General features: G+C 40.5%; 1 protein-coding gene across 1 annotated transcript; it reads right to left on the bottom strand.

Moving 5' to 3' along the window:
* Nucleotides 1-3,390: 3,390 nt before the first annotated feature.
* LOC124256993 (NXPE family member 4-like) lies at nt 3,391-16,156 on the bottom strand. Its single transcript, XM_046690958.1, has 5 exons — nt 16,050-16,156; nt 14,918-15,598; nt 14,124-14,182; nt 12,670-13,418; nt 3,391-3,414 (listed from the first exon to the last, which is right to left on the bottom strand). Exons 1-5 carry the CDS (start codon nt 16,154-16,156, stop codon nt 3,391-3,393), a joined length of 1,620 nt encoding a protein of 539 aa, XP_046546914.1.
* Nucleotides 16,157-17,725: the final 1,569 nt, after the last annotated feature.

The raw sequence follows: 17,725 nt of genomic DNA on the forward strand, positions 1-17,725 counted from the left end.
TGTTATTTTAACAATCGCCAGCGGCTGAAGGGATGGTGTAAATCAGCTAAGATCCATGCAGGTAGCAAAAGTAATGTAAGTCCCCATGGCTCCTAATATGGTGATCTACCTTCAGTTGTTGGCGATCTATAGCCCGTGTTTTATATTGTGTTGTCCCCTATAGTTAAACTGTTTTAGATTCAATTACTAGATTTACATATATATCTGCGATACTCTAGTTGCTTTACTGTCCTTTGTCGTCAGGTTTTATAATCTCTATATATATTCTATTTCAATGTCAAGTGTTCTCGTCACGTTATGGCTGAATTATTGCCGATGTGACGTTAAATAATACTCACTCAAATGTATCCGTCTTAGTGACAAAGCGTGTTTGGTTGTGTGTTGTTGGTGTGCTTACTACAATTTGGGGGAACTAGCAGTAGCAGAGCGGTCAAGAACGATGTCTACTGCCTCTATATACGTGTGACACTCGTGAAGAGCAATCTCTCCGTGGTGAGTGCTGGGTAGCGCTAATAGCTCTTCCCCCGTGTGAACTCGGGATAGAATATGTCCACAGCACCCCATTGCTGTTTGTAAAAGGCGACCGAGATGGGCAATCTGTTTGCCATGGGTTGTGCCCCTGTGTTGGTGGAGTAATGGATTCTGGTGGTTGAGGGCACTGGTTCTTTTGCCACTTCGACCCTTACTTCACCTGGACGGGTAGTAAAATGGACCCGGTTCTATCAATCGGGTGGTCACGTCAAGTCCTGTGCTACAACTATGTAATGTTGCAAAAAAAATGATAAAAATGAGAACATGAATTTTTTCGTTCTTGGCCAAATTATGTTTATCTCAATATTTCAGAAGCATAATTTTACTTCTGCCTTGAGTCGTATCCCCAAAAGGCGGTGGTTCATGGGCCAATCAGGTGGTGTAGTGGTTAGAAGGTCGCGGGTTCGATCCCCGACTGCGTCATACATCAGAGAAATTGTGGTCCATCTGAGAAACATTTTGATTGTGAAATCTGTTCCAAATCATTCTTGCGCAGTGATGCATTACAAAGACATGTAAAAAGTCAACACAAAGACGGCCCACTCAGCACAGCTTCACGACAATCATTTAAATGTCATCACTGTTCAAACACATTTCCCACAGTGAAAGGTCTCACCAAACACACTAGACAGAATCACAACAGCAAGTGGTGGTGGGTCAGCTAAACGTAGGAGAGCTAATGGTGATAATCAACAATCATGCTCTAGACAAGCATTGAATGGGACTGTGAGGGAATTTGATTATATTCCCGGGGGTCAAGAAGGAAATGATCCGTACTATTATTTTGTGAAAATTCAACCTGATATAATTCAACAGTTGAAAACAAAAATTGAAGCAAAACGATCCATCAAGTGGGGACTTTGTACTCAATTTAAATTCAGCAAAACCATGGTCAAACTTCTTATTCTGAGAGGCACCCGTGAAGAGCCACCTCCTCGTGGTGGGTGCTTGGTAACGCTAAGCGCTCTTCAACCCCCCGTTGTGGACCCGGGGGTATATTTGGTCCACCAACCCGTTTGCCGTGGGTTGCGCCCCTGTGTCGATGGAGGACGGGAGTCTGGTGGTTGTGGGCACTGGTTCCAGGAGCAGTTCTCCTTTGCCCAACACACCACTTCGACCCTTACTTCACCTAGACGGGTGGGTGAATGGGCCCGGTTCAACCCATCGGCTGGTCATGCCGAACCCTGAGCACTAAATTTCTTTGCTCTAATATTGTTTGGCTTGGTTTTATTTGGACACAATATTGATATGTTTTGTTTTGTGTATCTACTATGTGATATATGGATTTTCAAATTTGTGAAAATTTGCCTAGATGCCGGTGCCAGAAGGCGGTGGCTCATGGGCCAATCTGGTAGAATAATTGATTTTTCATTTTTTCTGCTTGAGTATGTCATCCGGGTATCCCTGGTGCTGCAAGTCGGAGATCCACTTATTATTAGCACTGTCTTTATGATACTCCGTGGTGGGTGGGGAGCTCGGATGATGAAACAATTACTAACTCAACATGGCTTACCAAACTCCCTCGAAAGAGACCAAACGACAACTCGACAATGACAATGAAGAGAATGAATCCACACTAACAGAAAATTGCCCACGTTTCCTTGTTCTTGACACTGTTGACAAGACTCCACTCAAGTTGAACCCTTTTATTATTTCTAAGGGGATATAGGGCATTGCAGGCGACGTTAAGAACTACAAACGCTTGCGTTCAGGCTCTCTATTGATTGAGTGCAATAGAAAACAGCAGGCATCTAACCTATTGACAATGCAAACTTTTGCTGACATCCCTGTTTCAGTCACGGCCCATAGAACCTTGAACACCTGCAAAGGCATAAGAGACAGAGACCGTTTGTTAGCTGACATGTCAGAACTGGACATCGGAAATGAAAGATCAGGGTGTGACATATGTCAAACGATTTACCACCCGCAAAAGCAACGAACTGATTCCGACAAACACATACCTATTTTCATTCTCATCTCCAAGTCTCCCTCAGTCTGTTAAAGTGGGTTACTGTAGTATCACAGTTGCAGTCTACATCCCAAATCCATTGAGGTGTTTTCGATGCCAAAAATATGGTCATGGTGTTAACACCTGTACAAAGCCAGTGACGTGTGCTCACTGTAGCGAGACGTCTCATGTGACGGAAGACTGCACTAGTCCTTTAAATAAAGGCACAAATTGTTCAGGCAATCATTCATCCTTTTAATTTCCAAGGGTTGTAAAACATGGCAAAAGCAAATGGAAATAAACAAAGTTAAATTCATTCAAAACATTAGCTTTACTGATGCTAAAAAGATTGTGGAATCAACACTACCTAACGAAACTTATGCATCAGTCGTCAGATTACCTTCCGAAACCATGCCTAAAGTATCCACTTTGTCGATTCGTTGTCAAACAGACCTGACTTGGGTTAAAAATGATAACCCTAAACTTCTCACGCCTGAGCAATCTACTCAGACTTCAGAAGTAAGTGTTAACACTATGATAATATCTACAGTTCAGGATGAAGAACGCACAGTGTCACAATCTACAGAACAGACTCGTTCTGAAACAAGTTCGAAGTCAAAAAGTACAGCCAAACCGAGAACGGGAACTGGGAAAACGAGTGGCAGACCACCCAAGGGTTCAGAAAATCGAATAAAATTATTCAATAAATATGGTTCACTCGAGGAGATGGATGTGTCAGAAAACATCCATCCCAGGGCACATAGCTTGTCGCCATCCAAAAAAGTGAGGGGTAGGTCCCCTATCAATCCACCTAAAAGATAGGTCATTTTACTAGTATCGTGCAGTGGAACTGTAGAGGACTACGGACAAATTTTAACGAACTACAGCTATTAGTCCAGGATTTAACATCATCAGCATCTGTCTGCAAGAAATATCTGAAACAGACAGATAATTTAACTTTACGTCAGTTCAATGCCTGTCATTATTTTTCTCCTCTGGGTGACAGGGCCACTGGAGGATCTTCTATCCTTGTGCGACAAGATGTTATTAACAGTCCTGTTGTACTTAAAACTAATCTCCAAGCTGTTGCAGTGAGACTTACTCTGGATGTAGCATTTACATTATGCTCTCTGTATATTTCGCCTTCCTCTGCACTTCAGCAGACTGAACTTCAGTCACTCTATGATCAACTTCCGAAGCCCTGTGTTATTATGGGCGACCTTAACGGTCACAACCCCCTCTGGGGTAGTAACAACACTAATACTAAAGGTAAAATACTAGAAGATTTCATTTCTAATAATGACTTGTGCATATATACTAGGCACATAAATTAACTGTGCATACAAAAATTTAAAATCTAAATTTATCAAACCTGTGTAGACACATAAGGATTTAAACTCAGAGATTAGTGACATGTATCCAACATGCATGCACGTGCCACGTTCCATGACGTCAGTGGGTTCGTCCTTGAGACGTGCAATACGTTGTTGCACGTGCATTCCGGGAAAGAGAAACAGACCTAATGAATGCCACACAATACTGTCACTTTGGAAAGCTCAATCCCTGCCCTTGCGATCGTTCAAAAAATTAAACGGCTATTGAAACGCATAGCATGCCAAGGCTCACGTCTGCACAACGTCATGAGGCCATTGGGATGGTCCGTGGGTGAATGTCTCAACGACAAGTGGCTGCACATTTCCACTGCCACCGTAACACCATTTCTGCACTGGTGAGACGCTACCACAACACAAATGACGTCATCGATCGGCCACATTCTGGACGTCCACATGTAACAACGCCAAGACAGGACAGGTGGATAAGGGTGACCCATCGTCGCCACAGGTTTCAGACTGCAGTGATGACTGCCCGATCCATCCCAGGACTTCGCCGTATCCACCCCAACACAGTTCGACAACGTTTACGTCATCACGGGATCAGACCACGACGCCCCGCCATACGGCCTATCCTGACACAACGTCATCGGCAAGCTCGCCGAATGTGGTGCCGAAATCATGTCCGCAGACCCTGGTTTTGGTGGAGAAATGTTGTTTTTTACAGATGAGATCAGGTTTAACATTTCCCATAGTGATGGACGTCAACGTGCCTATAGACGCGTGGGAGAACGTTATGCACAAGCCTGTGTCTTGGAGAGGAATCGCTTTGGTGGTGGTTCCGTGATGATTGGGGGGTGGAATAACAGCACGCCAATAACCTCCTTTGGTGATTGTTCAGGGCAACTTAACTGGTGTGGGCTACAGGGATAAGATTCTTCGACCTGTGGCAATTCCTTTTCTGCAACGTCATGGCCCTGGGTTAACATTCCAACAGGACAATGCCCGCCCTCATACGGCAAGGGTTGCTATGGATTTCTTGCAACACCACAACGTTGACTTACTGCCTTGGCCTGCAAATTCACCGGATCTCTCCCCGATAGAGCATGTTTGGGACGAGATGGATCGACGTCTACGCCGTCTTCCTCATCCGCCAGATAACGTCCTTGACCTTGCAACAGAACTTGAGAGAATCTGGCGTGACATCCCACAAGCCTTCCTTGCACGTTTGATAGGCTCTATGCGTCGTCGATGCACTGCTGTTTTCAATGCCGATGGTGGACATACCCGTTATTGAGCTTGTGACATGGTTGTTTGACTTTTCAATTGAAATTCTCACGACTTGTTATGGTCTCATGATCCCTTCATTCAAGTTTATATGTACCTTTGACATTGTTATCGTACTTATCAACTGGGATAATATTTTGACAATGCACAGTTTCTTTATGTGGCTAGTATATAATGATGATTCAAACACTTATCTACATCCTGCAACTGGCACTTACTCTTCTCTGGATTTGTCTCTTGCAGATTCTAACATATTCAATCAATTTTATTGGTCTGTCCACAATGACCTTTGTGGAAGCGATCATTTTCCAACTATCCTTTCAGAAATAACTCCATCTGATTCTCCATCGTATACAAGATGGAATTTTTCGAAGGCTAACTGGGGCTTATATCAAACTTTCTTAAAAATGCTATAGTAAATAAACAACATGCTGTATCAATTTTCTTTGAACTTCAGAAAGCTTATGATACGTCCTGAAAGCATGGCATTTTGAAGGATTTACATGATTTTGGTTTGAGAGGCCGTTTGCCTCTTTTTATATCACAGTTTTTAAAAGACAGGCAATTTCAAGTCCGCATGGGTTCAACCCTGTCTGATCATTATAATCAGGATCATTATAATCAGGATCAGGGTGTCCCACAAGGCAGTATTTTGTCTGTCACACTGTTTAGCATCAAGATCAATAGTTTATCAACGGTTTTAAATGATTCAATTGATGGATCATTATTTGTGGATGATTTCAATATTTCTTGTCGTGGTAAAAATATGCATACTATTGAACGGCAACTGCAGTTATGTTTAAACAAAATAAATAAATGGTGTCTTGAAAACGGCTTTAAATTTTCTAAATCAAAAACTAATTGTATACATTTTTGTAGAAAATATAAGCCTCATAAGGACCAAGAACTAACTTTAAATGGCACTCCCATCAAAGTTGTAAAGGAGGCCAAATTCTTGGGCCTAATTTTCGATTCCAATTTAACACTCCTGCCACATATTAAGTCCCTTAAAGCTAAATGCCTGAAGGCACTAGACTTGTTAAACGTCGTCTCCGATTCAAAGTGGGGAGGGGATCAAACTACCCTCCTTCACTTATATAGATCATTGGTGCGATCTAAACTTGATTATGGCTCCATCGTATATGGCGGAGCCTGCAAAAGCAACCTTAAACTACTTGATTCTGTTCACCACCAAGGTCTAAGACTTTGTCTTGGATCATTTAGAACTTCTCCAGTTGATAGTCTCTATGTCGAGGCAGATGAGCCTTCTCTTTCCCAACGCCGTATTCAATTATCTTTACAATATCTTACTAAACTATATTCTAACGAGTCTCACCCTGCATTTAACTGTGTCTTCAATCCTCTTTATGAGGATTTGTATAACAAAAAGTCTTCTCTTGTTCCGCCTCTTGGGCACAGAATTAAACCATTGATTTCTGCTGCCAGCATTGAGCTGGAGAATGTATCTTCTTCTCGTCTTCTTTCTTCTCCTCCTTTGCAATTAGTGAGAACACAAGTTGACCTCACAATGACTAAGTTTAAGAAAGCAGAAACTAATGAATTACAATATAAACAAGAATATCATCGATTAAAAAATTAATATAATACATACAAATCCTTATTTACAGATGGATCCAAGGATGGTGGCGCAGTTGCTTGTGCCACTGTCATTGGATCCCAAACAATATCTTCTCGACTACGAAATAACAGCTCTATTTTCACAGCAGAAGCTTACGCCATATTAACAGCTCTTAAATATATTAATAAACACCGTAAAAATAAAAAATACATCATCTTTTCCGATTCTCTTTCGTGTCTTCAGGCGAGAGAAAAAATATTTCTTGTAACCATCCACTTTTATTAGAAATTATAGAATTATATAATGATCTTGCACCTGGCCAACACGACATCGTCCTCTGTTGGTTACTCAAGGCAGCACTCAACAAATCTGTGACACCACTTCTGATCCCATACTCTGATTACAAAGCTAGCATTAGAACTTACATCCGTGATCTGATGCAAAAGAAGTGGGACGCCAAAGCAGGTATCAATAAATTACATGCAATAAAACCAACTATCGGTTACACCTACTTGGGTTGTCAGTCCAGATTTGAAGAGGTCATCAAGCATGTCCTGCTTGACTGTGTTGAATTCTCCATCATAAGGGATAAATATTTCAATGTAAAAACAATGAAGGATCTTTTTAAAAATGTTAATTATCATTTAATTATTGGTTTTTTAAAAGAAATTGATTTGTTTGATGAATTCTGATTAATTTGTTTTGTACACAGACATATTTTAAAGATTGGTAATTTAGATTAGTAACTTGTTAGTGGCTGTACCCTCAAAGGGGGTTAAAGTACTGTAAAATTATTGTCCTCCTGAGAGGGTACGTAAGTCCCAAAACTTTCAAAGTAAAATGTAAATTTACCGTATTTTAAACGTAGTTTCTTTGTTCTTTTAACTGCCGGCTACATTTTCCTACAATCGCCAGCGGCTGAAGGGATGGTGTAAATCCAGCTAAGATCCATGCAGGTAGAAAAAGTAATGTAAGTCCCCATGGTTCCTAGTATGGTGATCTACCTTCAGTTGTTGTCTATAGCCCGTGTTTTATATTGTATTGTCTTCTTTAATTGGAATGTTTTAGCTTTGCTCGCTAATTTTATATTATATCTGTGATTATCTTCTATTTTTACTGTCCATCGTCGACAGGTTTTAATCTTCAAAAGGTTTTCACTTTTTACTGTATAAATTGTTTTCGTCACGATATGGCTGAGATATTGCCGATGTGATGTTAAATATTAACTCATTCACTCACTGAACTGAAATTTAATTCTTGATTCGTCATCAGTGTAAAACCCATTTCATGAGAGTGAAAACTTTGTAAAATGTCTACTGCGTGGTTCAATTGATAATAGTGGATGTATGTAACATAGGTTATATTTGGGATTACACTTTCTTAGTAAAGTACAGATTCTATTACTTTTTGAGTTGAGCCCCATCCGGGATTCGAACTCACACCCTCAGAGTCAGGCATCTAATCGCCAGCACACAAGGTCAGCCACCTAACCCGCTACCACGTGTTTCAAATGCACCTGGTCATCTTATGAAGCTGACGGGAATATTGTCTTTAGTTCACACCCGGTAAAAAACACATTGCAATAACCCTGGCTAGATTGATAACACCCGATGCGGTTGCGAGACGTGGTGAGTGAGTGAGGGAATATAGTTGTACGCCACCTTTAGCAATATCACGGTGTGGGACAACAGAAATGGGCTTCACACATTGTACCATGTGGAGAATCTTCTTAAGAGGGCGGTTTCAACAGATCAATGTGTTCATTTGTTATTCCTGAAAGTTGATTGAAAGAATATGTAATATCTTTTGAATGTGATGCCCACCTAGAAGGACTACTTTCCTCGCAACAGAAGTAAATAACCTTTAGCGTTGTGGTCAAATGTGTTCCTCAGTAACCAATGCTTGTACGAGGCGAGTAACGGGATCGGGTTTGCTGACTTGGTTGAGGCATTTCGTCGTATTCCAGTTGCGTAGATCAATTCTTATGATGTCGACCACTAGGTAGTCCAGACTCGATTATTTACAGACCGCCGTAATAGAGATCGAATATTGCTGGGTGCGGTGCTTGTAGTCTGGTTCAGACTCGATTATTTACAGACCGCCGAAATAGAGATCGAATATTGCTGGGTGCGGTGCTTGTAGTCTGGTTCAGACTCGATTATTTACAGACCGCCGAAATAGAGATCGAATATTGCTGGGTGCGGTGCTTGTAGTCTGGTCCAGACTCGATTATTTACAGACCGCCGTAATAGAGATCGAATATTGCTGGGTGCGGTGCTTGTAGTCTGGTCCAGACTCGATTATTTACAGACCGCCGTAATAGAGATCGAATATTGCTGGGTGCGGTGCTTGTAGTCTGGTTCAGACTCGATTATTTACAGACCGCCGAAATAGAGATCGAATATTGCTGGGTGCGGTGCTTGTAGTCTGGTCCAGACTCGATTATTTACAGACCGCCGTAATAGAGATCGAATATTGCATTGGGTGCGGTGCTTGTAGTCTGGTCCAGACTCGATTATTTACAGACCGCCGAAATAGAGATCGAATATTGCTGGGTGCGGTGCTTGTAGTCTGGTCCAGACTCGATTATTTACAGACCGCCGTAATAGAGATCGAATATTGCTGGGTGGTGCTTGTAGTCTGGTTCAGACTCGATTATGTACAGACCGCCGAAATAGAGATCGAATATTGCTGGGTGCGGTGCTTGTAGTCTGGTCCAGACTCGATTATTTACAGACCGCCGAAATAGAGATCGAATATTGCTGGGTGCGGTGCTTGTAGTCTGGTCCAGACTCGATTATTTACAGACCGCCGAAATAGAGATCGAATATTGCTCGTAGCGGTGCTTGTAGTCTGGTCCAGACTCGATTATTTACAGACCGCCGTAATAGATGTCGAATATTGCTGGGTGCGGTGCTTGTAGTCTGGTCCAGACTCGATTATTTACAGACCGCCGTAATAGATATCGAATATTGCTGGGTGCGGTGTTTGTAGTCTGGTCCAGACTCGATTATTTACAGACCGCCGTAACAGAGATCGAATATTGCTGGGTGCGGTGCTTGTAGTCTGGTCCAGACTCGATTATTTACAGACCGCCGTAATAGAGATCGAATATTGCTGGGTGCGGTGCTTAATATCAAAAAAGTCAGCGAATTGCGGGGTCTACGAATCGGCATGTCCCCCACTTCAACTCGAAGTCCTTGTATGGTGATTTACCTTCAGTTGTTGGTGACCTATAGCCTATTTTTATATTGTGTTGTCCCCTATAGTTAAAATGTTTTAGATTCAATTACTAGTTTTACATGTATATCTGTGATACCCTAGTTGCTTTACTGTCCTTTGTCGGCAGGTTTTTATACTATCTATATATATTCTATTTTAATGTCAAGTGTTCTCGTCACGATATGGCTGAAATATTGCCGATGTGACGTTAAATAATAATTCACTCACTCACTCACTCAACTCGAAGTGAAGCAGGTCTTTGACTTTTACAACTGAGGTGAAATCCACAAGCAAAGTGCTGATAACCTAAAAATATAACCGGGCCTATTTCAGGTTCTAAACCACAGCCCCTATGGTGCTTATCAAGGTGATCTACCTTCAGCTGTTGATGTATAGCCTGTTATTTATAACTGTATTGTCTATAGATTTATATGTACATGCTAGTTTTCTGCGATATTGTAGTTGTTTGTACTGTCCTTCAACAGGTTTTTATGTTCTGGATTTATGTGACATGAACGTATAATTTGTTTTAGTCACGATATGGCTGAAATACTACCGATGTGACAAAAAATCTTAACCCACTTTAAACCACGATAACTGGTTTCTGACACGCATAATAACCAGAACTCCTCACAGCGACTTATCACGCCCAGACGACTGGGGCCTTTGTGTTCCCGTTGCTACGAGGAACGAGCTCTTTCCCGTCCGAGCTTGACATTTGTTCTGAATGTTTGTTCATATATCGATTTTGACTCGTTCGGGGAATAAAAGGGTCAGACCTAGCCTATATTATACTAAAGGCAGGACCACTGGACCGATAAGACTGCTATCACAGGTTTTAATTTGGGGAGGGAGGTTAGTTTTACTCCGCTTTAAGTAATATTCCAGCAATATCACGGCGGGGGCCTACAGAAAGCTGGGTCTTCGCTACGCCACCGTCCCGTTTTAACTGGGTAAGGGGTTAGTTAGGGTTTTGGCACTTTGAACAGAATTACGTCGGATGGAATTTAGAGGAAAGAGTACGTTTTACTCGTATCCTCTTGAGCATGAACTAGCTACTGACACGCCCAAAAGTATAATCATTGTGCGATCAGGATTCGGATCAGGATTATAGGATCCTGGCCCGCCTAAGGGACTCAACTCTATATGGTTTACGTAGTTTAGGATACGCTCAGCTTTTTCGCGGACACGGTGTATCATCACTATTAAATAGTGATTCATAAATAAATGCTTGTGATAAAGTCGGAATCGATTGTACCTCGGAATCCAACAATCTATTCTGCTCTTGTGGAAACTATTGTGGCATGTACCACCATGGGGTACAAAAGGGTACAAAAGGGATAACGGTCTCAAACTGAAAAAAAATAGAAGTAGCAAAATTTGCAAATACTCGTGGTGACATGTTGGTTACTGACATATCTTAAGTAGCCCACAAAACCCGATCCCATGCTTGACTGACGATGGTGAGGTCCCCAGAATGCATTCATGCATATTATTGTATCCCAATTAGGTAGATGGATACGCTAACAGATTCTTGATTGGATGGCCCAGAATCGATTATTTACACACCAAAGTCATAAGGCGGAATATGGCGTGGTGCTTCCTTAAGCAAGAGCCAATCACAATCAGCACTGATTTTGAGTGATCCAATCATAAAACATATACCATTATTTTTCAGTTACACTGAAATATGCCGGAATATGCCGAATATTTGTGAATAGCTAATGGTGAACCCAATACATATTCAATATTCATGATTACCCGTGCAGGGAAAACTAAAAGTGAGAAGCAATGCATTAAGGCAAACACTGTAATCGTTGAGGTGATATGACTAAAGTGAACTACTCAGCACTTGATAAAACTAATATGATGACACTCGACATTAAAATTGTGTGAAAAGAGCTATCTGTAATCAAACATAATAACTTTATTCACGGGACTTTTTTGCAATGTTAATATGTATACACACACAGATATATGGGTACGATTAAATATTGTCTAATTTTATGAATATGATATTAATTCGTGTGGGGTGAGTTGTGGGGTTGTGAGTACATATCACGCACACACACTCACACACGCATACACACACGCAAACTATTAAAAACAGACACAGAACCACTCACATGAAGAAAACTATGAACCACACACACAAATAACATATACCTAAATAACGTGGCGACGAAAACAAAGACTTAGTCGAATGGCTTAGTCTTACTGTCCGTATAAGTGAGGTGAAATTGGGTTAAACGTCGTGCTTGAGAATAGTTCGCTCATATGACGACGTGCATGCGTGTGTATGTGTATGTGCGGCTGCTTGTAATAGCCCAAACTTAAGCTGGTTTTATAGTGCTACCCCACTGAGATACCATGCCGCAGTGAAGCATGAATACCCCACTCAGACACATTATACTGACTCCGAGCCGACCAGTCCCTGTTGCACCCATTAATGCCGAGCGCCAGGCAGGGACCAACAAGTACCATATTTTAACGTCTTTTGGTATGACGCGGTCGGGGATCGAACCCGCGACCTTCCGCTCTCCGGGCGGACGCTCTAACCACTACACCACGGAGGCGGTTACTTTCCGTATAATACTAGTCATTATGCTTTCAAACCCTGTGAATCTATCTGACTTTCAGTATGTAAAACAATCAACATCTAATGCAAGATGTCAGAAATTAGTGTTTGATAAAGACATATGAAGATTTTTAAGAACATATTACCAAGTTATTCATAGTCTATGACATAACAATGACATCATGTAATGTACCATTGATTTAACAATGATCATGTCTGGGTGAACATGTTCCGGCCCAACTGCAACCGTCAAATCCCAAAAGTCAAGGTAGACAACTCTGTCAGCAAAGGGAGCGAACTCTTTTCTGAGTATGTCTGAATAAATTAATCCCCAGTAAGACACGAGCTCCTGTGCAAAACTTCTGTAATAGGCATGTGGACCTCGAACAGCTATGGTCACTTTCGGAGCACGTGACAACAACTTGCCCACTGACCGCACCATCACACGAATATGTTCACGGTACACGTCAGGATGAACCAAATTAAAGTGGACGTATATGTATAGGACGACAATATCCTCCGTGTTATCTGGAAGACTGTCGAGAAGAAGATGTTGGGGTTTATTTACTGTGGGCGCAAATCGTTCAGCTCCGTGGAAAAATGGGAATTCATGTGCATACCAAGACACGGAAAAGTTATCCTCTTTGTCCGTGAGAAGCTGAGGGTTATGGCCAGTGCTTACGTCGGGAATACCGAGGGTGTAGTGGAGGCTTCTTTTGAACTGTTGACTCGTCGAGTCTCCGTGCAGCCACAGACGTTTGTTCTTCAAGCACCTGCGGTATGTCTTTGGAGTCAAGGACAAATTGTCCAGACACAACGTTGGCTGAAAGGCGCCACCAAAAAAGAGGCCGACTGGAGACACCATCCTCCACGTCATTTCCGGCGGAAGTCTGTTGCACGGGGTTGTTGGTCTGGATAGTTGTAAGTCCTTTAATGTATTTTCTGCAACAAATGTTTCATCATATGTATTGGTCAGATGATCAAAGCAAATATTGGTCTGTTTAATTTGACGATCGTGATCGAAATATGTAGAACTTGCACTGTATATATACTCACAGTGATACAAAGCATTGTAAGTGCATTATTACAATGTATTCATTATTGTTACTAATAGTGTTATGAAACTAACCTCATTCTCATTAAGATTTTTTCAAAACGGCTTATTTTGAAATGATCTTGACACTCAGCTACTTCAATTAAAAGAGTACATAACTACATGCATTTCTGTAGGCATTTCTTTAATAAATATCTTTACAAAGTGTCAGTGCAAAACCATATTCATAAAGCAATTTTGTTGATTTAAATTAGCTAAATAAGGAACGATATGATGTTGTTGGTTTCATTTTATTTTGTTTGTTTTCCATTTGTTTTGATAAACTGAAATAATCCATACAACCTCGACTTCAAACAATCTACTGTTTCCCGATTCACTTAAATTAGAAATTGGCGAGGCAAGTGTACGATGAACGATGTCGCTGCTTTTGTATAGCCCACTCTATAGTTTGTTAATTATTGAATTCATTGCATGAAGCATTTGCGGTTAAGAAGTATGTGCATTATAATTCTAAAATCAGTTCTTAAAATTGTCGGCATCACAACTATATGTCTAACATTCACATATTCAAAGACAAAGGTCCGAATACTTACTATAAACAACTGTGATATGAATCTTTGTCGGCAGATCATCGTCGTTTCCCTTGACAGATCTATAACAAATGACATGTAGTTTGATTCTACAAAAGTAGCAGCATCATTTGTTTGCCAGGCAAACGAAAGTATGGCCGTGCTGGTGGCTATAATTGGAAAAAAGAAGAAATGGTTTTGCGATAGTGACGTATTTAATAAGGGTGTTATAAATAGCTGTGTTTTGGACTTTCTGTTTGCAGTATTTCCGACCGAAAAACGTTTCACTAACGTATGCTTTCTTTTGGCGGTAATTTACTTGATTGATCTTCAGTTATTTTGCCTAGAACCTTGTTCATGCTGTTACCCACTAGTTTTCCTTGTGGAGATTCGATTGTTTTGCATCACATGTAACAGTTATATGCGGTTTGGTCCTAAGCGATAAGCAAGAATGAAAACCCAGTAGAATGATATAAGGGATCTGAAGATGGAATTGGAGAGCACAAATGCATTAGCCGGGCATAGACTACGCAGATACTTTGAACAGGTGTATTCTTCCCATCAAAAATATCAGATATCAATTATAGGTATCATTAAGCTACTAAATCAAACAATAACAATCACATATAATATTAATAAATTAAAAAATATATATATTATTATAATTACTATAAAAAAGTAGTGATAGAAGCAGAACTACTGCATCTAATACCACTAGTGCTGCTCTTTGCTATTACTACTAGTACTACTACTACTACTAATACTAATAATAATAATAATACTGCTACTACTGTTTTGCTTAAACAATATTCACTGACAGATAGTATATGCTCCTCTGGTAGGGGTCATCGGGTGGGTATCCTCTGTTCTCAGACCAGGAATTCTTCCAATCTTCACACTTTAACTTATTCGGCCTGGCACAGAACCATGGAAACCCATAGTTCATATCCGTAAAATTACAGTAGCTTTGGAAATTGTCAGGTTTAATAGAACACTCTGTACTCTCGACAAAACCATTGGAAACAAACTCCCTCTTTGGCACCCACAGTGCATGATTCTTCTCCAAGATGTCATAAAACATGGCAATTTCTTCTTTCCTCCTTTCAATGAAACACCTAATTGAAGCTGCACCTTCCCACAATGCCCTGATCACGCCAGTATAGCTTCCGTTGTTATGGTCGATGACGTGACCAGCAACGGAAGCTCCCAATCTTTTATCCTCCATCCAAAGTCGTAGGAAATCCCCTCCGCAATTTTTCTTGTTCCCATGGGAATCGTAAGTGTCAATATTAACGCGGATTTCATCGCCGATGACAAAAACAACTTTATCATTCAAGAGTGTCATCTTGGAGGTTTTGGCACTTGTACACTTCTTCGTGTCTGACTGCTTCCAGTCATGCATCATTTCAGATTGGGATAAATACAGTCTTTCTCCTTCAAGACGGATAGCGTAGTTGATATGGAGTTTGGAGAAATCAGCCGCCAACATTGGGAAGAACCTGGAACGAAACGTGAGATAGTGAGTGATATTTATGGCTCATTTCACTTGTACCAGCTAGTGGGATGTTGTAAATCCTGCGGGGATCCATGCAGGCTGCAAAGGCACTGTAAATCCCCATGGTTCCTAGTATGGTGACCTACCTTTAGTTGCTGGTGATCTATATTGTTACATACTAGTTTTAAAACAAAATATGTGACAGTCAAGTCATTTTACAGTCCTTTAATGACTGGATTTTGTAATACCAATATGTATTTACTGTGTATGCAAATCTTGTGTAGTCACGGTATGGCTGTTATACTGCCAATGTGACTCTAAATTGTAACTCACTCACTCACTCATACCACGACGCACCTTTTTTATATATGAGGAATGAGTTCAAGATTTTAGACGCCTGCTTCGATTGGGAAATAGAACAAACAAGCCTATGCATTATCATAACAAATCTATACCCAGATTGTTCGGATTCAAAAGCTTCTGTAATGATCATTTCCAAGTAGATGCGACTTTTGTTCCTGTTTAACTTATCGCTGCAGCTGTTCCCAGAAGATGAAGTCATGATGACGATCAGAGTAAGATGCATTGTATCATCACACGGGATTCTAATGAGCTATTGCCAAAACCCTTCACATACCTTCGTCATAAGAAGTCTTTATTAAAAGCAGATTTGTCTGAACGATTTTCTGAACTTAATTTAAAAGCATCTGCATAATTATGATTGATTACCAAATAGTTAGGATAGCAGGTGCTTGCAGATGAGCGTATCCTTCCCCACCGGTAGCACTTTCCACAAACACATACAAAGGAAAGTATAGAACAGACACATGATACAAGTTGGGAGGAATTACACCAGAAATCAGTGATATTGTCAGTAATACGTCTTATCTGTAGCTGTCTACATGAAATATGTTTACCATAAAACTTTCTGGAACATTTTTTTAAGGCATCCAATGTTGTAACTCTGGACGTAATGTAAAAATACATATATCATTATTGATAACAGCGTCTCTTTTATGTAATTTATGTTTATAGCAAGTTATTTGTTGAAATACATCTGTTGACAATGCTGTATTGAAAACATGTTTGTTTACATTAGCTCCGACAGGATTTTTTATGGAAAATAGTCAAATCTTTATTATTTTATTCACCAAAGTTACATCTCTGCAAATCACATGCTGATAAAACAGTCATTTAAATTGCACTGTTTTGATCATTCGCGTGATCTACTTTTATGAAGACCGTATGTAATTAGTATTCATAAACGCATAAGCATTCTACATGATAAGCATGGATAAATGTTTATGCAATATATGAATTTATGCATATGCATGTATATCATTGATTGTATGAGGGCCTGAGACCGTGAAATCACAACCCATAGAGTAAGTGAATGAGTTTAGTTTTACGCCACTTTTAGCAATATTTCAGCGATATCACGGCGGGGGACACCAGAAATGAGCTTCGCACATTGTGCCCACCTGGGGCTTCACCCAGATCTTAAGCATGACTAGCCATCGACTACCCACGTCAATAGTTAAAAAGTTTAGAACAAGCCCTCGTCATTATTTTTGCCCTACATACCGACGTGACCATGGGGACATTACATGTTATGAACAAACATATCGGACCATCTGATATTTGCTATTGGATTTCACCAGCACGGACACGTTCTACCCTGAGTGCCCGTCTCTCTTCACTAGTATGGGGCATACGACACTGTTATGTATTTACAAGTATACGAACCTTTACATTTACAAAAAAAATATATTATATTGTTAACAATAAGGGGCGGTGGGGTAGCCTTGACACTCAGTCAGTCCGTGTTAACAATACATTGAAGATATCTGACTGTACGTAGAACTACGTATATGGTGTAAAAATCACACTGGTGAACACACGTTCAGTAGATTGCAATGAAACCAGATATTTTTACAGATGTCGAGGTTAGATTATATTAACGTTCAACAAAATGCAATCGAACTGTTCTCTTGTACCATCTAATATTGGACTTCGCTTCAGATTACAGCAAACTAGGGTTTTCCAGGATTATTGTTTGAGAAATAATACATTATGAGTCAGTTGTGTAAAAAAAATATCTTAAAAAAACATTTTTTGTTTGAAAGGATCA

Source organism: Haliotis rubra, unplaced genomic scaffold, assembly GCF_003918875.1.
Source record: "Haliotis rubra isolate DU_JTF1 unplaced genomic scaffold, ASM391887v1 Scf647, whole genome shotgun sequence".
Lineage (NCBI taxonomy): Eukaryota > Metazoa > Mollusca > Gastropoda > Lepetellida > Haliotidae > Haliotis > Haliotis rubra.

What these genes read in the sequence shown, in the direction of transcription:
- LOC124256993 (XM_046690958.1), bottom strand. Translation starts at nt 16,156, where the DNA reads ATGACTTCATCTTCTGGGAACAGCTGCAGCGATAAGTTAAACAGGAAC. An exon ending in CAGAGGAGCATATACTATCT is followed by an intron (nt 14,183 to 14,917) that starts GTCAGTGAATAT and finishes CATTTGTTATAG; the next exon opens with ATCTGTCAAGGGAAACGACG. An exon ending in TGATCATTGTTAAATCAATG is followed by an intron (nt 3,415 to 12,669) that starts GTACATTACATG and finishes TGTCTGTTTCAG; the next exon opens with ATATTTCTTGCAGACAGATG.